Genomic DNA, 16429 nt, shown 5'->3' on the forward strand with positions numbered 1-16429 from the left:
CACATCAGTGGACTGAAGGGGAAAAGGAACTCTCAGAGAAACAATTGGTCACCATAATCATATTGCAGTATCAGCATTTTCAGTATTCTGACTCATAATCTATTTTGTTAATCTATCATGGATAGGCCACAATCATGGCACCTGATCAGGAGGCTATAATCCACTTCTTGTTTCTTGTAACACTAATTATTGCTGTTCCTATAATATGGCATGAGGTCTAAGAAGGGAAACACCATGAATTCAACAAGACGACCACAGACAACAATTCTGCAGTGAGCTGAGTAAAAGGTCAACAAGGGACGATGGTGTGAGTATGACCTCTGACCTCTGAATATTTTGTTAAAGATTTAGTCTATGACAGAACAGTAATCACATCAGACTCACTTTACCTTTGATTTTTGTTGCTTCACTGCACTACATGATGGTTATATTCAAAACAAGACCAACAAAATTACACAGAATGCAAAATAAATAAATAAAGTCATAGAAATAAAGTAATCAAGGTTTCTCTTACTAACAAAGCTAATTATAGTTTTCAGATTGGTCAAAGAATACTGGGAAGCATCCCAAGAGACTAATGATTGAACATATTACAATCCCCCGTGAGTAACATAATTCTTGAGAAAAAAAAAGATTTTTAAAAAGTTGTAACTGCAAGACAGAGCCTATATCTAAGATATGATTATACGTTTTCATTACTTTTGATATTTACCTGATATTTACATGTATCATTTTATAATATTTTCAATATTTTAAATCATGGGAAATAGTTTGACAGTGTTGTTTAAGACAGCTAAGGGCCAATACATTATCTGTGAGCTACTGTATCTCCTGTAGATTAGGTTATTAAAAGCAAAGTTAACAGTGCTACAAAGTACAAATGCTATAGCCATGAGATGCACTGGGAAGGTATTATGAATAAAACTAATAAATATGAATGTAATGCTCTGTGTTTTATGTATTTTATGCATTTGTTCAACATCTCAGGCATGATTTCATAGAAGTGGAAGGGCACCACTTGTTTACACTGCACTCTTTGCTAGTATGTACTTTAAATCAATATGATCAAGAATAGCAATGTTTTGACTCTTCGCACTTTGCACAATGTGGAAAGGTTGCATGTTGTGATAGATAACAAGGTCATAACTCTTTTGTTATTGCATGGCTCACTAATCCTGAAGAATTAAACCAATCTTGAATTGTTTGTATATAATTATAACCCCCCACCCACCCTTTTTTAATTTTACTTAAAAAAAATAAACTAACTACCTCATGTTATTTTTTCTTTACTGGTACCTCAGATTTTACTGAAGGCAAGATGGTTGAGAAAAAAAACTCTACCATACACCGTCACACTAGGTAGCTTTGGAGGAGCAGATGAAATGGGCAAGAAAACTGCGATTGAAAATGTAAAATATATTTTGATCATAGCAGGATTCTCACAGGTAACAGTCATAGATGTCTTTTCAAAAAAGATTTATATGTGCTCTTTGAAGAGAAAAAAACTGCTGCACATGTGATGAGTCCTTCAAGTTCCCAAAAGAAAAAAAAGAGAACAAACAGGAAATAATAAGGGGCATTTAAAGGCATTTTAACAATAGTTTTAAAGTTTTGAAGAAGAAACACAATATATATATTTGCCACAGCCAGTGACCTCAAAGCATCTGTAATTGAATAATCCTTGAAATCATGAATGTGGTACTACCAGTAATGATTCCCAGTTACACCAGTGAGAAGTCACTAAAGTTAATATTGAATCAGTGTGTAACTTTGCCAAAACACTGTCAGACTGCCCCGAGTCACACTAACTGTCAGAATCCTTGAAGCACGGGGCGAGGAGGAGGAGTAGCAGCAATCTTCCACTCCAGCTGATTAAAAAAAGATCCAGAGAGAATTTTAATTCATTTGAAACTCTGACTCTTAGCCTTGTTCACCCTAATTGGAAAATTAAAACCTGTTTTATTTGTTATTTTCTATTGTCCACCTGGTCCTTACTCAGAGTTTCTGTCTGATTTAGTGCTCGGTACTCAAATTTCAGACTGAAATTTGAGGTCAACAATTTTAATGTCTAACACGCTGGGAAGAAATGTGTACATGTTCATTTTATTTTATTATCATACAGAGAAACAGTACAATAATATATGAAATATAACATTATACAAGCTCTATTAGATCAGATTTTTTTAAGCTGTCTTCATATGTAAACAGACACATTAGTTAACTTAACTGTTGTAGCTTTTGTATTAAAAAAAAATCAAGTTAAAAATGTTTTAAAAATGTTTAAAACAAACAGTCCAAACTCAGTCCAACGGCTCTCAGATGTCCACCACCATCTTTTTGTGAATGTCCATTCCACTGACGACCTGCAGGGTACAACAGGAAGTGAGGTCACACATTTCTCCTTCGTGTTTTTTGACTGAAGTGAATCTGAAAACAGGGCTGGCCTGCAGCATCTAACAGAATGACAGGAAAGCTACACGACTCCAGAAGCTCCACCATTTGGGACCAGACTAAAACACGAACATCTGAATGTGTCCAACACTCTGAGAAGATATGTTCAGGTATACGGTACATTTTTTCCATCAAAGATAAGCATGGTGATGCAGCGGTTACATGCTGGGTGCTTAGGAGAGCCTGAATGATTGTCTGTGTCTCTGTGTCAGCTCTATGACAGCTCTGTGGCAGCCCCCCACAACCCTGAACTGGATAATTGCAAGAAAACAGATTAAGGAAGAGTCCAAGACTTATAACAACAAATGAGTTGAATTAGAATGTAATTTGATTACAGTGACATGTTACTTTTTCTGATTTCTGTCTTTTCAGACTCCAGTTCGACTGCAGGTGGTGAGAAAAGAAGCTGAGTTATGAAAACTCACCGCACAGAACTCCTCAAAGGAGATCCTGCCGTCTCCGTCTTTGTCAGCGTTCAGGATGGTTTTGTCGACAATCTGCTGCAGCTGCGTGTCCTTCAGGTTGCTGCCCACCATCATCTTCAGGACCTGGAAGAGTTCTCCGTTGGAGATGTAGCCATCCTTGTCCATGTCATAGATCCTGAAGGCAACTGAGCTCAGAGCAGAAACACAGAGATAACATGAAGGATAGTTTCCTCATTTCTGTAATATGTGCCTCCTCATCTCCTCCGTCCTCCTGCCTGTGACCTGAAGTCATTGTCAGTGCTCCATGGTGAAGATGGTCTCAGCTCCTCAAATGCATCTGAAGGAGAGAGGAGGGAGGAGACTGCAGAAGGAGCTACAACAGAGGGTGCACAGGTCCATCTTCCATCTTCAGATATGAAAGAGGTGTGGCTACAGCTAGAATAACCAAACCACAGAGGGAGGAGCATTCTTTAAAACTCATCCTTGAAACACCTGCTGTGTCTCCTCACTGTCTTTCATGCATCTCTAGTGGGGAGACTAAGACACGAGGGGAGGCACTGAAAATGTGTAAAAGTGTATGATTTAGTTTGTTGACTCAATACATGCAGCTAACAGGAATTTCTGCTCTTCATATCATCAACATCTGCTCACAAACCAAAAACAGTCATAAAGAAAACAAAAAACTTTTGCTGGCTGGTGTCAGCAGCTGATGTGGCCTAGACTGAGTACAGTCATGTATACAACCTTACAGCTTCCAGAGGAATGAAGAGGGTAAGTAAGAATATCCAGGTGCTGCTAATCAATTGATTTGATTGATCATAAGCAGATGTGAGCAGCTCTATAAAAGCAGAAGTTTTGTCAGTTTGCATCCAGCTGTGTGTTAACACAATGCCACAGTCTTCCCAGGAGTGGACGTCCCAGGAAATTCATGCCAAGCTCAAACAAATATGGTTTGTTTGGCAGGGCTGCAGCAGGAAGCTTCTTCTGGCTAAAAGAACATGGTAGCACAGCTCAGGTTTGCAAAGCTGCATCTGAACGAACCACAAGACTCGTGGAACAAACGAGACCAAAGTGGAGATGTTTGTCCATAATGCACTGCAGCATGTTTGGAGGAAACCAAACTCAGGACAAACACCTCAGAGCAGCTGTCAGCACGGTGGAGGAGGTTTGTTGCGGACTTGAACACAGTGTTTCAGTGTCTCCCACAGATTTGGGCTCTGATGGTGGAGTGATGTTTGAATGTGTTTATGTTCAGATGAAGATATTTGAATGATTTCTGGAGCCCGACAGTGATACACTGATAGCAAGTAACGTACAAGTACCAGACTTTGGTGCGCTGTTTATGATAATACCAGTATTATATTATATTATACTGTATGGAAGAATGAAATTGATTTCAATTTTTAAATTCCCCGCAGTGAGCAGGAAGTTGATTAAGAATAAATGTGTTCCTGAGAATCAGTTTTCTCTATTTTACTCATCAGGCAAAGAAAAACAAATTTAGCAGAGAACCCCTCACTGTCTGTGCACAGAGGCATGTGTAGCTCTGTTTTCCAGAGATCTGATTGGTTAGTAGGCACTGGTTGTGTATGTGTTGTGTTGATCTGTTATCTCAGATGTAACCTGCTCAGGAGCAGAAAACATGAACCACCTTCATTAAACCTGAAGGGTCCCGATCTGAGCCCCAAACCTGCATCTTAGGACAGACACTTACAGCGCAGCCTCTGCTCTTTGTCCCCTTTGACGCTGAACTGAAAGACTCCTTCAATGAACTCTGTGGGAAAGAAAAATCATCACAATCAGTTCAAACCAAACTGCTCATATAGAAATGCTGTTTAAGTAACATTACAGGCCGAAGAACAAGAAGTTCAAAAAGGTTCTCGTTACAAAAGCTTAGAGGTAAGACTATGATTATCTCTCCTCGGGTCCCTGAATCTGTTAATCGTGTTAACTGATTGATATATTTAGTCAGCAGATCAGCGACGATATAAATGTGACTTTTACTGGACTTAGTAACTGAATTATGGGTAATATTAGTGACTGTTGAACTGCTTCTGTGTGATATTAACAAAGTTTTAATTGCTGACCCACAGCTGTTCAGTTTTTGTAAAAACACCTTTAAAGTCGACTTCCCCGTTTTCATCGGTGTCCAATATGTCGATGACTCGCTGCACCAGGGGATTCTGCTGGAGCTCCGGCAGGGACATGAACTCCTCCACGCTCAGGGACCCGGAGTCATCCAGGTCGAGTTTCTTAAATCTCCTTCCCAGCCTCTTAATCTCATCAGCGTCTGAAATGAAACACAGAGTTATTCACACACACAGAGGAGCCGGTTTCCAGGAGGAGATCACATGAACAGAGGCTGGCCAGTCTGTCAGCTCTACCTGCAGAGTTCAGGACACACAGCAGTTTAAACACCTGTCGTCCACCTGTGTCTCACTTCCTCCCTCTTCTGCCTTCAGAGAGACTGCAAACTTACCGGCTTCCTGCTTCGTGCCGGCCATGGCTGCTTGCTGGGCTTCACTGCAGTAATGCTTGTGCTGCAGGAGCTCCCGGTGCCTCGCTCTAAGCCCTAACACCAGGTCATGTGACAACTCTCTCAACACTAATCACTCTGCTAATGAGCACGAACAGCAGGAACACGGCAGCCCTGCGTTGCCCTGTTCCTCTGAATTTCCTCTCAGGAGATGATCTCATGTACGGATTTAACACTTTAAAATAAATCATATCTAATGAAATAAAGAAGCTTTGAAATGTGAAGATGTAGGGGGAAAAAAGTCTTCATGCATAATTATTATTTTACCTTATTGGAAATGTCCCAAAAGAGACACAAGGTAGTTATCACTACAACTCTGAGTCTGAACTCTGAACTTCAGGTCCTGATTACGTTTTTGAAAATCCCCAAAGGGTCTGCAACACAGAGGGTCTCAGGATCTGGCCAAAGTTTGAATTGGTTCATTACAAAAGTGCAACTTCCAAAAAGGCATCCAGTTGGTACTGGATCAATACTTTAGCTTCAGTTTCCCTCCTCTGTGTTGCTCCCTTTCATCAAAAGGCAGACATATTTGTGCAGACGCTGCTCCTCTCACGCATGCAGACTTTACTCCTCCTCCATTGTTGTGCGGTCACATGACTCAGCAACACTGAGCAGACACGTGTGGGCTGCAGAGAGAGAAAGAGGAGCATCCTGTGGATAATTTACAGCTGCAGATGAAAACACTGCAAACAGAGGTGTGTGTGTATGAAGGCTGCTCGCTACTGTGGCAACACCAGTGATTTATACAAACACATGAAAACTGTGAAGCAGAGTTTTCCTCAGTATGAGCAGCAAAAGAAGCGACGAGAGGAAGACAGAAGGTACTCAGATAGATCCTGACCACAGCACAGAGGTCAGAGGTCACTGACAGAGTCCTTCCAGAGAGGCAATGAACATGTAGGTAGCTCACACACCACTGTGATCGGTCATCATAGACTTTAGGAGATTGATTACCTTTAAACTATATTCAGATGTACAAATATAACAGCGATGCTGCTCTGAGTTTTTCTGTTTTTCAAAAGGATAAAATAAAAGTTGATTTAACCGCAGTTCTGATCATTTTATTGCATTTATTGGGCTGCAGAGAAGTTTACAGTCAAAACTTTCTGATCTCGGGGCTTGAAAAGCTCCCGCTTTGCCATAAAATACTCTCCAAACAAAGGTCATCTCCTTCTTATCACCCGAGACCCTCGTTACTGTGTGAACTTTATCCACACACCACACCTCACTCCTCCAGCCAAAGTGTGCTCTAATGCCACCTTTGCTCCTTGTTTAGTATAAATCATAAATTCACAGATCAGAAGGCGGAAACAGACTCTGATAGACAGCTGCAGCCGAGTCCTGCTTGTCTCTAAATGAAGATTCCCAGCAGAGTTTTCACAGGAATATTAAACTGTTATCATCGAGCAGTCCTAAACAGCACCGGTGAGTACAGATGATCACGTTCACGCTGTTTTAAAGGTGAGTCGTGCTGTCTGTGGCAGGAATTAGAACTGTGACGCTGCTGAAGCTGGTGAGCTTTTCTGTTTTTTTAACAGGATCAAATGAGCGCTGATTTAACAGCAGCTCTGATCAGACTGCATTTGGTGGACAGGGAAAAGGAAGTTTACGGGAAAATCTTTCCTCGCTGATCTCTGAAAAAGCTCCCCGCTCAGTGCCTGACACACCTGCAGGGAGAGGCGGAGCTTCAGAGTCCATCGGGTTTCTCTCAGCAACAGTGGTGAAAGCAGCTGATCATCTTGTTTCCACACAAATCTTCAGCTGACTCTGTTCATTTCTTGCTGACTCCTCACAGTCACACTGGTTCAGTAGAAATCTGCTCATGTAGCCACAGATCCACTGCAGAAACATATTATGATGAAGTAATCTGACATGTCCTCGTATGGTTCCTCCCTATGTTCTAAATCCTCCTCAAATATAAAAAAGTGTCTCCTGCTGAATCTCCTCCATCATCACCTCTGAGCATTAATAACTTGAAATAAACTGCTGAGTGTTTTCCTTTTTTTCATTCATGCTGTGTTTCTGTAGAGCTCAGTTATGGTTCGTCTTTCTGTCAGTCCTCCCTGAAGTTTCCATAACTCACTGAATTGTCATCATGTGGTTGTTGGTCCCAGCTGAGTGAGTCAGTTCTTCTCAGCAGGTTTGATCATTCAGAGGGTTGAACAGTTTGAGCTGCTTGTCACTCTGCTTTTACGACAATATAAATGCCATCACAGCAGAGCAGTAATAACTCAAAACTGCTGATAGACACATATAACTACAATCATAACACTTCATTCTTTTTTTTTTATAAAATATGAAGTTTAAATTTAATTTTAAATAAAATGTGTTTCTTGTCCTTCTCCCTCAGGGTGCAGACATGTCTGCTGCCAGCAATCTGCGAGCTGAAGATCAGTTTCTGTGCTCCATCTGTCTGGATGTGTTCACTGATCCAGTCACCACATCATGTGGACACAACTTCTGCAAGAAATGCATCACTCAGCACTGGAATATTAATGTTAGGTACCAGTGTCCCAAGTGTAACAACGTGTTCAAGACAAGACCCGAATTTCATCTTAACACCTTCATCTCTGAGATGGTCGCTCAGTTCAGACATGAAGCTCAGCAGAAAGCCAGCAGCAGCAGCTCAGAGCAACAAGCTCCCAAACCAGCAGAAGTTCTCTGTGACGTCTGCACTGGAACCAAACTGAAGGCCCTGAAGTCCTGCCTGGTGTGTCTGACCTCCTACTGTCAGACTCACCTGGAGCCTCATCTGACAGTGAAAGGTCTGAAAAGACATCAGCTGATGGAGCCTGCAGAGAACCTGGAAAGCAGGATGTGTACAAAGCACGATAAACCTCTGGAGCTGTTCTGCAAGACCAACCAGACATGTGTCTGTGTGCTCTGCTCTGTTTTAGACCACAAGAACCATGAGTTTGTTCCTCTGAGAGAAGAGTCTGAAGGAAAGAAGGCAGAGCTGAGGAAGACAGAGGCTGGAATTCAGCAGATGATCCAGAAGAGACGACTGAAGATCGAGGAGGTCAAAGAGTCAGTGAAGATGAGCAAAGATGCTGCAGACAGAGAGAAAGCAGAAGGTGTTCAGGTCTTCACTGCTCTGATGGAGTCTGCTGAGAGAGGCCTGAAGGAGCTCATAAAGGAGATCGAAGACAAACAGGAAACAGCAGAGAAACAGGCTGAAGGTTTCATCAAAGATCTGGAACAGGAAATCTCTGAGCTGATGGAGAGAAGCTCTGAGGTGGAGCAGCTCTCACAGTCTGAAGACCACCTCCACCTCCTCCAAAGCTTCTCATCTCTGAAAGCTGCTCCACCCACCAAGGACTGGACAAAGGTCAGCGTCCGTCCAGCACATGAGGGGACTGTGGTGAGAGCTGTGGCTCAGCTGGAGGAGAGACTCAGGAAAGAGAAGAAGAAGCTGCTTGAGGCTAAGCTGAAGAAGGTCCAGCAGTATGCAGTAGATGTGACTCTTGATCCTGATACAGCAAATCCTTATCTCATCCTGTCTGATGATGGGAAGAGAGTGAATCATGAGAGTGAGAAGAAGAAACTTCGAGACAATCCAGAGAGATTTTCTTACTGTGTTTGTGTTTTAGGAACTCAGAGTTTCTCTTCAGGCAGATTTTACTTTGAGGTTCAGGTTAAAGGAAAGACTGACTGGGATTTAGGAGTGGCCACAGAGTCGAGCAAAAGGAAGGGAAACATCAGACTGACTCCTCAGGATGGTTTCTGGACTGTGTGGCTGAGAAATGAAAATGAGTACACAGCTTGTGCTGTTCCTCCAGTCTCCCTCTGTCTTCAGTCTGCTCCTGAGAAGGTGGGGCTGTTTGTGGATTATGAGGAGGGTCTGGTTTCCTTTTATGATGTAGATGCTGCAGCTCTGATCTACTCCTTTACTGGCTGCTCCTTCACTCAGGAACTCCATCCATACTTCAGTCCTGGTCTTTATCATGGTGGTAAAAACTCTGCTCCTCTGATTATCTGTCCTGTCAATCACACTCAGTAAAAATGTATTTGATTTATTTTATATGGCACATCTCATTGACTCACATTTATACACACTTCCTGTGTGTAAGTGCTTTCTGTCTCACTTTCTAGCTCCAATCAAGGCATCTGGAGCAACTCGGAGCTCAGCAACTTGCCCAAGGATGCTTTGGCATACAGGGATCAAACCATCAACCTTACTATTAGTAGATGACCTGCTCTACCCACAGATCCACAGCCACCCCATTGTGTTACAGCACATTATTACCACTGACATGCTGTTGACGCCTTTAACTGATGTGCTCTCTTAAACGGGCACCCCATTAAATACATTTGATGCAAAAAGCTGACTCAGGTATTGTGTTGTTCCTAATATGCAACAATCATCCAAAAGTAGTAACAAAAAAGAAGCTGACACTTCATTTAACAATCTGCAGAACACAATGTGTGTTCATAAAGAGGTTTGGGTTAGAGTAACTTCTGCTATCTGACAAGGTCTCGTTTGAAAGCAGTGTTTAGTATTTTAGTGAAAACTGACAATAAATAAATGATCAAATAAAATCTGTAAATATGTAATTGTAACAAATGCAAACTGAAAATGAACCGGTGGTGATGGTGAAACGGTGTGACACGGACTGAACAGTGATTTGATGGTTTGATCACAGAATGAAATCGTGGTTCACAGGATTTCCTGTTCCAGTTTAAATCTAAAGACTGAACAGCTGCAGGTTTGCAGTGTGTTAGACCACAGTGAAAACCAGACTGTGTTTTTTCTTCATGATAAAAGCCTTGTTATGGTTCACCAACAGAGAGCAGAACAGTGAACACTGAGGCTCATATCAGAGGTGTTAAACTACTCTGACTACTGCTCTGTTTGCTGTGAGTCCCTCATGCATGTGAAGCCAACTCCACTAATGATTAAACTACCGTCTACATAAATAATCACTTACTTTAAATAACATGTTTAATCATAAATGAGATCTATGAGGTTTGACTTGACACTCTGAATCTGAAGGATTTAAATCCTTCTGCCTGAATCTGCCAGATTTAAACTATTTGCTCATCACACATTCCTCGAGGGCCAATGCCTGCTTGACATTCCGGATCCCTGGGGCCTATAGAAGCAAGTTCAAAATATCCAGGATGCCGTTCCCTTATCTGGCTCCACTTATCCAAACATTAATCGCTCTAAGCAGTCCCACAGTTATCAAGTACTCAGAGTTTGCCAATCTAGCTACAAGCAGGGGTTAAAGTAGGATTTGGCTGGTAGGGGAGCCCTAATATCAGGTGTATTAGTGCAGCGTGGGAAAAAATAATAGAAAAAAATTCACGCTGCGATTTCTTTTGTGAGCTGCAGTGAATTTTTCTTTGAGTACAGGCTGTGATCTGATGTTCACTGCATGCACATTGTGGATTCAGCCAACTGAAATAAACAGAATATGAGCAGTTACATGAGTTATGTGGCTTATTTCCAACCCCCGGACAATATAAAGCTAGTGTAAAAGGTAGAATTCAGTGAGTTAATCTAATCAGCATCATCAACTTGAATATGAATTTGAAATAAATGTCAAGATGGCAGGAAATCATGGCAGTGTGCGGGTGTACCGGCTTGGTTACGGAAGACTCCACACACACCATCAGTACCAATCAAATCTTCCAATCAATTTTATCTGAATTTAGAAGCAGGAAATTAGAGGTCAACTTCAATTCAATTCAGTTTTATTTATATAGCACCAAATCACAACAAACACTCTAGTAAAAGTAAAAAAGTAGCCCTGTGGAGGACATTTCTTCCAGCTATGTTTGTGCAAAGCTAACTGAACCTGCTATATTAATGTAATAATAAAACAATGTTACTACATGAGAATACAAACATTATTTCAATCTCAATTTTAATCCTAATGATTGAGCTCAGCTTGAACACTAGAACATGAGCTGGGAAAAAGAGAGCACTTTTGGAAAGCTCTAGTTTCTGTTATGGATGTGGTAGACTCTACAACAGAGTCACCCCCTAAATGTCAAGAGTGACTCTGCTGTACAGGAAAATGAGGACAGTCAGGGATTACACTGGGATTCAGCAGGTGGGGGGACCCTGAGATCGGTTGTAGGGGCTCAGTGGCTCATTTTTCAGGCCCCTCTTCTGTGGAACCAGCTCCCAGCTTGGATTCAGGAGACAGACACCCTCTCTATTTTTAAGATTAGGCTTAAAACTTTCCTTTATGATAAAGTTTAAAGTTATAGCTGGATCAGGTGACCCTGAACCACCCCTTAGTCACGCTGCAATGGGCCAAGGAGGCTGGGGTGGTTCCTATAATGCACCGAGCACTCCACTCCCCTCTTTTCACTCTTCATTCACCTCTTTTTACTCTGCATTTATTCATTAATTATTATTAATCTCTGGCTCTCTTCCACAGCATGTCCTGTCTCTCTCCCCTCAGTCCAACCGGTCACAGATGACTGCCCCTCCCTGAGCCTGGTTCTGTTGGAGGTTTCTTCCTGTTAAAAGGGAGTTTTTCCTTCCCACTGTCACCAAGTGCTGCTCATACGGGGTCGTTTCAACTGTTGGGTTTTCTCTGTAATTATTGTTGGGTCTGGGACTCTTCCCATAAAGGGGAGAGAAAGGGCGAAATGTTGATTGGAGAGACAGGAAGTAAGAGGACTGCGGAGTACGGGAGCAGCTGGTTGATACTGATTTGAATTGGAGCCCTCAGCTGGAGAAAAACACACCTTTAAATCTGTTACCTGGCCTGGCTGGTTCAGTTTTTAAACTAATCTAGTTTTATTGGAAGAGCCTGGGGGCTCAGGGAGTCTCAAGAGGAAAAGTCCACTGTGCAGTTAGGAGGGGGCCAGCGTGATAAAAGCAGAGCAAACTTTTTCAGCGGCAGAAACGAGCTTCGGTGGGATGCTGAGTTTGTGTGGAGAAAGTGTCAGCTGTACGGTAGTATGAAAGCTCTTTAACTCTGGCTGTTTTTCTATTTCGAAGCATGCAGAGAAATACTGCATATTATTCCAGGGAAGCAGCAGTCAAAGCCCCACTGGTTCTGTATAGCAGTTTATTCACAGACACACTTTATACTCCTCAGTTCAAGACGTAACAAAACAGCAAGTTTCAGGCATCGAGACATCTTAACAAAGGAACAAACAGACAGATCGTATTTGGCAAAAAAAAAAGAATCCAGTCATGCACTTGGAGAGAAACCAGAAAAATATTCAGCAGCACAAACAAAAAGTGAAGCACTTACAGCCGGCGAGAAAAAGCACAGAGTCTGAATGAGAAAACTGAAGCACTCGCCTCCTCAGAGGGGTTTCAAGGCTCAAAGGATTACTCCGCCGCTGGAAATAGTCCACGTGGACGCTCCAGAAAGTGTCCCTCGAGCTTTTATTGTGAAGGACCAGCACTCAGACCGGTGAAACTCGTTTCTGCTGCTGGAAATGACTGAACCGAAAACTGCAGCATACAGACCGTTTAAGGAGGAATTCTCCTTTAAATAACACAAAAAATGAGACATAAGAAATTTAAGAACATTTACGGTGATGTTCATCATCTCATCTGCCCTCTCTTCTCTCAGACCTTCACGCAGGTAACACATAAGATAAAATAGTTCAGGTGTTTCCCACGCTGCTCTTCAGTCTGAGCGGTTTCAGTGTTAAAGGAACAGTCAGAAGAGTTTTCCAGAGACCGAAGAGAAGATGGAGACGTCTTTCAAGTCTGTGCATCGAGTACAGAAGGTGTTTAGCCTAGACTAGGAGCAGGGCGAACCTGCTGGCCTAGCTCCATCACAGCTGAGCAAATGAGCTGCAAACAGGCCCACGCCTGTCTGTGCCTCCTGAACACAAACTGGTGGGAATTTCAGGAGACGTGGATCAGCAGTTAAAACATGACTATTGTGATTGCAGCTGCAAACTACTGAGTGTCTGAGTCCTGGAGAAAGTGGAAGCTCAGCTCTGAATCTGGACCGGGCACACAGACTTGAAACGAGCATCAACCTTCTTCGGATCACAAACCGTCTGGTTGTTCCTCTAACTTTGCTTTAAAGCTGCAACTTTTCAAGAAGAAATTCATGTTCAGGTTGATGAAAGGAAGACACCCACACAGGAAGGGAGTGCCCCTCTCTTTCAGTCCGATTGTTTGCTGTCATTTTGCTTTCATTTGGTGTTGAACTTCTGAAAGCAGCTGAGAAGCTAAATTCACTCTGTTGAATGCAGCTTTAAAGGTGAAACCCGCCCTCACGCAGAGCAGCATGGCAAAGAACACAAACAGCAGACCGCCGCCGACCGGACGCCCGCCTTCAGGAGGCGCCGTGTGTTACTGTGACACTGATGTTCAAAGGCAGTCCCGGTCTTGTGCGACTGAGGTCCTCCGATCGGCGCTCGCTGGGTGGAGTCAGTTGAAGGACTCCTTGTTGATCCACATCAGGGTCCGCGTCTCGTTGGGCTTGCACTCGTAGTCGATGCTGCTGAACTTGTTGCCGAACTGGCAGTGCTCCCTCTTGTAGTAGTTGTAGTATTTGACCTGCCACACCGTCTCAAACGAGCCCGCCTTGTTAAACTGCACAGAGAGCAGAACAGAGAGCTTCGTGTTTTTAACGAGGCTAATTTATCTTTTACGCAGACTGGACCAATGAGTCAGACAGTGTGCACGCTGATGTCATCTGCTGACAGAAAACCTCGTTAACGCACCAGCTGACAGATCTTAAAGTGTTTGGACCATTAAATCTGTTACTGGTTGACAGCAACATCCGTTTAAGGCTGCACTGTGCTGAGCATACACCTGTGTAGTGGTCACATGGACACTTGGGTGACACCACCACCTTAAAAGTACTCAATGGGCTACTAAAAATGTAGATGCGCAAAGGTTCACTCAGTATTTAACGAACCTGAATACACACTCTCCCCTTTATTCTCTCTTCTAATGATCGTACGCAGAGATCAGAAACAGATGATGTGGTTAAGATGTTCTAACGTGTTAAATATCAAGTTTCTGTCCTTAGCTTTAAGGCTGCACATCCGTCCTTAAAGCTAAGGACAGAAACAGTGGAGGTCCTCTTTAAGCTTTCTTTCTCTTTCCTGACTGAGTGCCCAAACTCAGCATCAGTCACACAAAAGGCAGCGCAATGGGTTAACGGCCACTAGAGGGCACCAAAAGCCCACAAATAGCGTTACATTACCAGGGGGCACCTGGTGGTACAAAGTGGTATTACACGAAAGTACATGAGGGTACTGGTGTCAGTTTGGTTTCCACACACAGGTGCAGTTATTTCTTCACATTCTGCTGCTTGCTCGAAGATTTTAAAGCATTTTTAAAGTCAGGAACTTCCAAAGAGTACCTGTGATCTTATTAACCATTCACGAGTCCAGAGGCTCCTCCACTTCCTAAAATCAAACTCTGAGTTACTGCCGAGGGTTAAAAGTGGTCCACGTGCTTTGAGTGAGGCTGTTCTCTCAGCTAGTTTCCATTTAAAGATGATGTACCATACTCTGGTTCTTCTGATCTCACCTCTATGCTGACTTGGACAGGCTGCCGGTCTCCACTCTTGGTGTGGGGGACGCCCTCGGTGTCGTACTGACCGTAGTAAACCACCGAATCCTCATCCCTGGACTGTTGCTCCAGCGGGAAAACGATGCCCCCGATGTTCATGTTGCTGTGAGGAAGACGAGGCCAAAGAGCGAGACTTTAATGATGACAGTGCACGTGCATGCAGACAGATGATGTCGCCATCATCAAGCTCATTAAAGCTGCATTTTCAGACTGTTATTAAATCTATACCATTATTAACACAGGGGCTGTCCATGACTGTGGATAAGAACATTGAACATTTTTATCAGTTGTGATATTTTGTCTCCACCATTGTTAAACAATCTGATGAGCAGCGGTGAGCTGAGTGTGATCAGTGGGACTGAATGAGAGCATCATGCTCTGAGCCATTCAAAATCCTCTGCAGGCAAACTCGTTTTCAACAGCTGCCCTCTACAGGGACCCAGGCCACACTTTGGGAATCACTGTCTTACACACACACACACACACACACACACACACATATATATATGACCCCTATCTGCACAAATAGCTGACAATACTTCTGTATATTGACTTGTAATCAATTATTTTTACATGGTTTTTTTTTTTGTTGTTGTTTTTTAATTAACCCCTTTATTCCCGCACTGAACGCGTCATTTCCTTTAAACATCACCGGTGACGGTGAGCCGGACTCCGCCCTGCCGAGCCGACCTGAGCCACGTGATCTCCGTATGATTTATTCAGCAGGTGTGTATGCTGCGGCCTGCAGCAGGAGCAGCAGCCTGCCCCTCTCTGCGCTTCATTGTCACCTCCTCTCAAACATTTTATCATTTCACGCACATGCGCGCTGGCCTGCTGCAGACAGGTCACTGATGTCCTTACGTGGCTTCGACGTTTCCAGGCTTCATCACCACCTCGATCTTGTACTTGGAGCCCGTGAGCAGCTTAATGGTCCGGCTCTGGCCGAACCGGGTCCCGTCCACCTTGAAGAAGACCGGGCCCTCGTTGGGCTGGATCCGCAGGGCGATGGAGATGTTGATGATCGAGGGGACGTCGTCCATGACTCCGCTGTCGGTCCCGAGCTCACGGAGGGGGAAGCGAATGGATGATGAGGATGCTGAGAAAGGACCAGAATCAAGCTGCAGGCTCGCACGGCTTCCGGTGACAGTTGCTTTCAAAATAAAAGACTGGAGCAAAAAAAAAAAAAAAACACAAATGTAGTCCGCGGGGCAGAAAACCAGAGGAGGAAAAATAAATACACGTTAAATACATACATTCAGGTTCATGGTCAAGGTGGAAGCTGCAGGTGCGTGATCGTAAGAAAATAACTACCTGTATCAGGTGTGTTGTATCTTTTTTGTGCTTCATTTCAGCAAAGGTCATATCTGTGCACCCTCCATCAGACCTCCACCTTTAGCATGAGGTCAAATTAGAGAAACGAGAGCAGCCCAAAGCTTCCTCGGGATAAAAATGTTTTAGCACCTGTGCAGGTAAAACACTCCCCCTGTTGGCGAAAGTGTT

General features: G+C 43.3%; 3 protein-coding genes across 4 annotated transcripts; 1 reads left to right on the forward strand and 2 right to left on the reverse strand.

Annotated features, from left to right (window-relative positions):
- Positions 1-2087: 2087 nt before the first annotated feature.
- Positions 2088-5450, reverse strand: ppp3r1b (protein phosphatase 3 (formerly 2B), regulatory s1ubunit B, alpha isoform, b). Its single transcript, XM_030732139.1, has 5 exons — positions 5356-5450; positions 4993-5166; positions 4591-4650; positions 2877-3061; positions 2088-2363 (listed from the first exon to the last, which is right to left on the reverse strand). Exons 1-5 carry the CDS (start codon positions 5378-5380, stop codon positions 2316-2318), a joined length of 492 nt encoding a protein of 163 aa, XP_030587999.1. The 5' UTR covers positions 5381-5450; the 3' UTR covers positions 2088-2315.
- Positions 5451-6727: 1277 nt separating this feature from the next.
- On the forward strand, positions 6728-9412 carry LOC115782018 (E3 ubiquitin-protein ligase TRIM21-like). Its single transcript, XM_030731990.1, has 2 exons — positions 6728-6837; positions 7763-9412. Exon 2 carries the CDS (start codon positions 7772-7774, stop codon positions 9410-9412), a length of 1641 nt encoding a protein of 546 aa, XP_030587850.1. The 5' UTR covers positions 6728-6837; positions 7763-7771.
- A 3014-nt stretch (positions 9413-12426) lies between these two features.
- Positions 12427-16039, reverse strand: cnrip1a (cannabinoid receptor interacting protein 1a). Of its 2 annotated transcripts, none has more exons than XM_030732161.1 (3): positions 15791-16039; positions 14926-15032; positions 12427-13585 (listed from the first exon to the last, which is right to left on the reverse strand). In XM_030732161.1, the coding sequence occupies exons 1-3, from the start codon at positions 15967-15969 to the stop codon at positions 13422-13424; spliced, it is 450 nt and encodes a 149-aa protein (XP_030588021.1). In that variant the 5' UTR covers positions 15970-16039; the 3' UTR covers positions 12427-13421. The 2 variants fall into 2 exon arrangements, with proteins under 2 accessions (XP_030588021.1, XP_030588013.1); XM_030732153.1 differs by having other exon boundaries at positions 12427-13939; positions 14888-15032.
- Positions 16040-16429: the final 390 nt, after the last annotated feature.

Source organism: Archocentrus centrarchus, chromosome 1 (genome assembly GCF_007364275.1).
Source record: "Archocentrus centrarchus isolate MPI-CPG fArcCen1 chromosome 1, fArcCen1, whole genome shotgun sequence".
In the NCBI taxonomy this organism is placed as follows: Eukaryota; Metazoa; Chordata; class Actinopteri; order Cichliformes; family Cichlidae; genus Archocentrus; species Archocentrus centrarchus.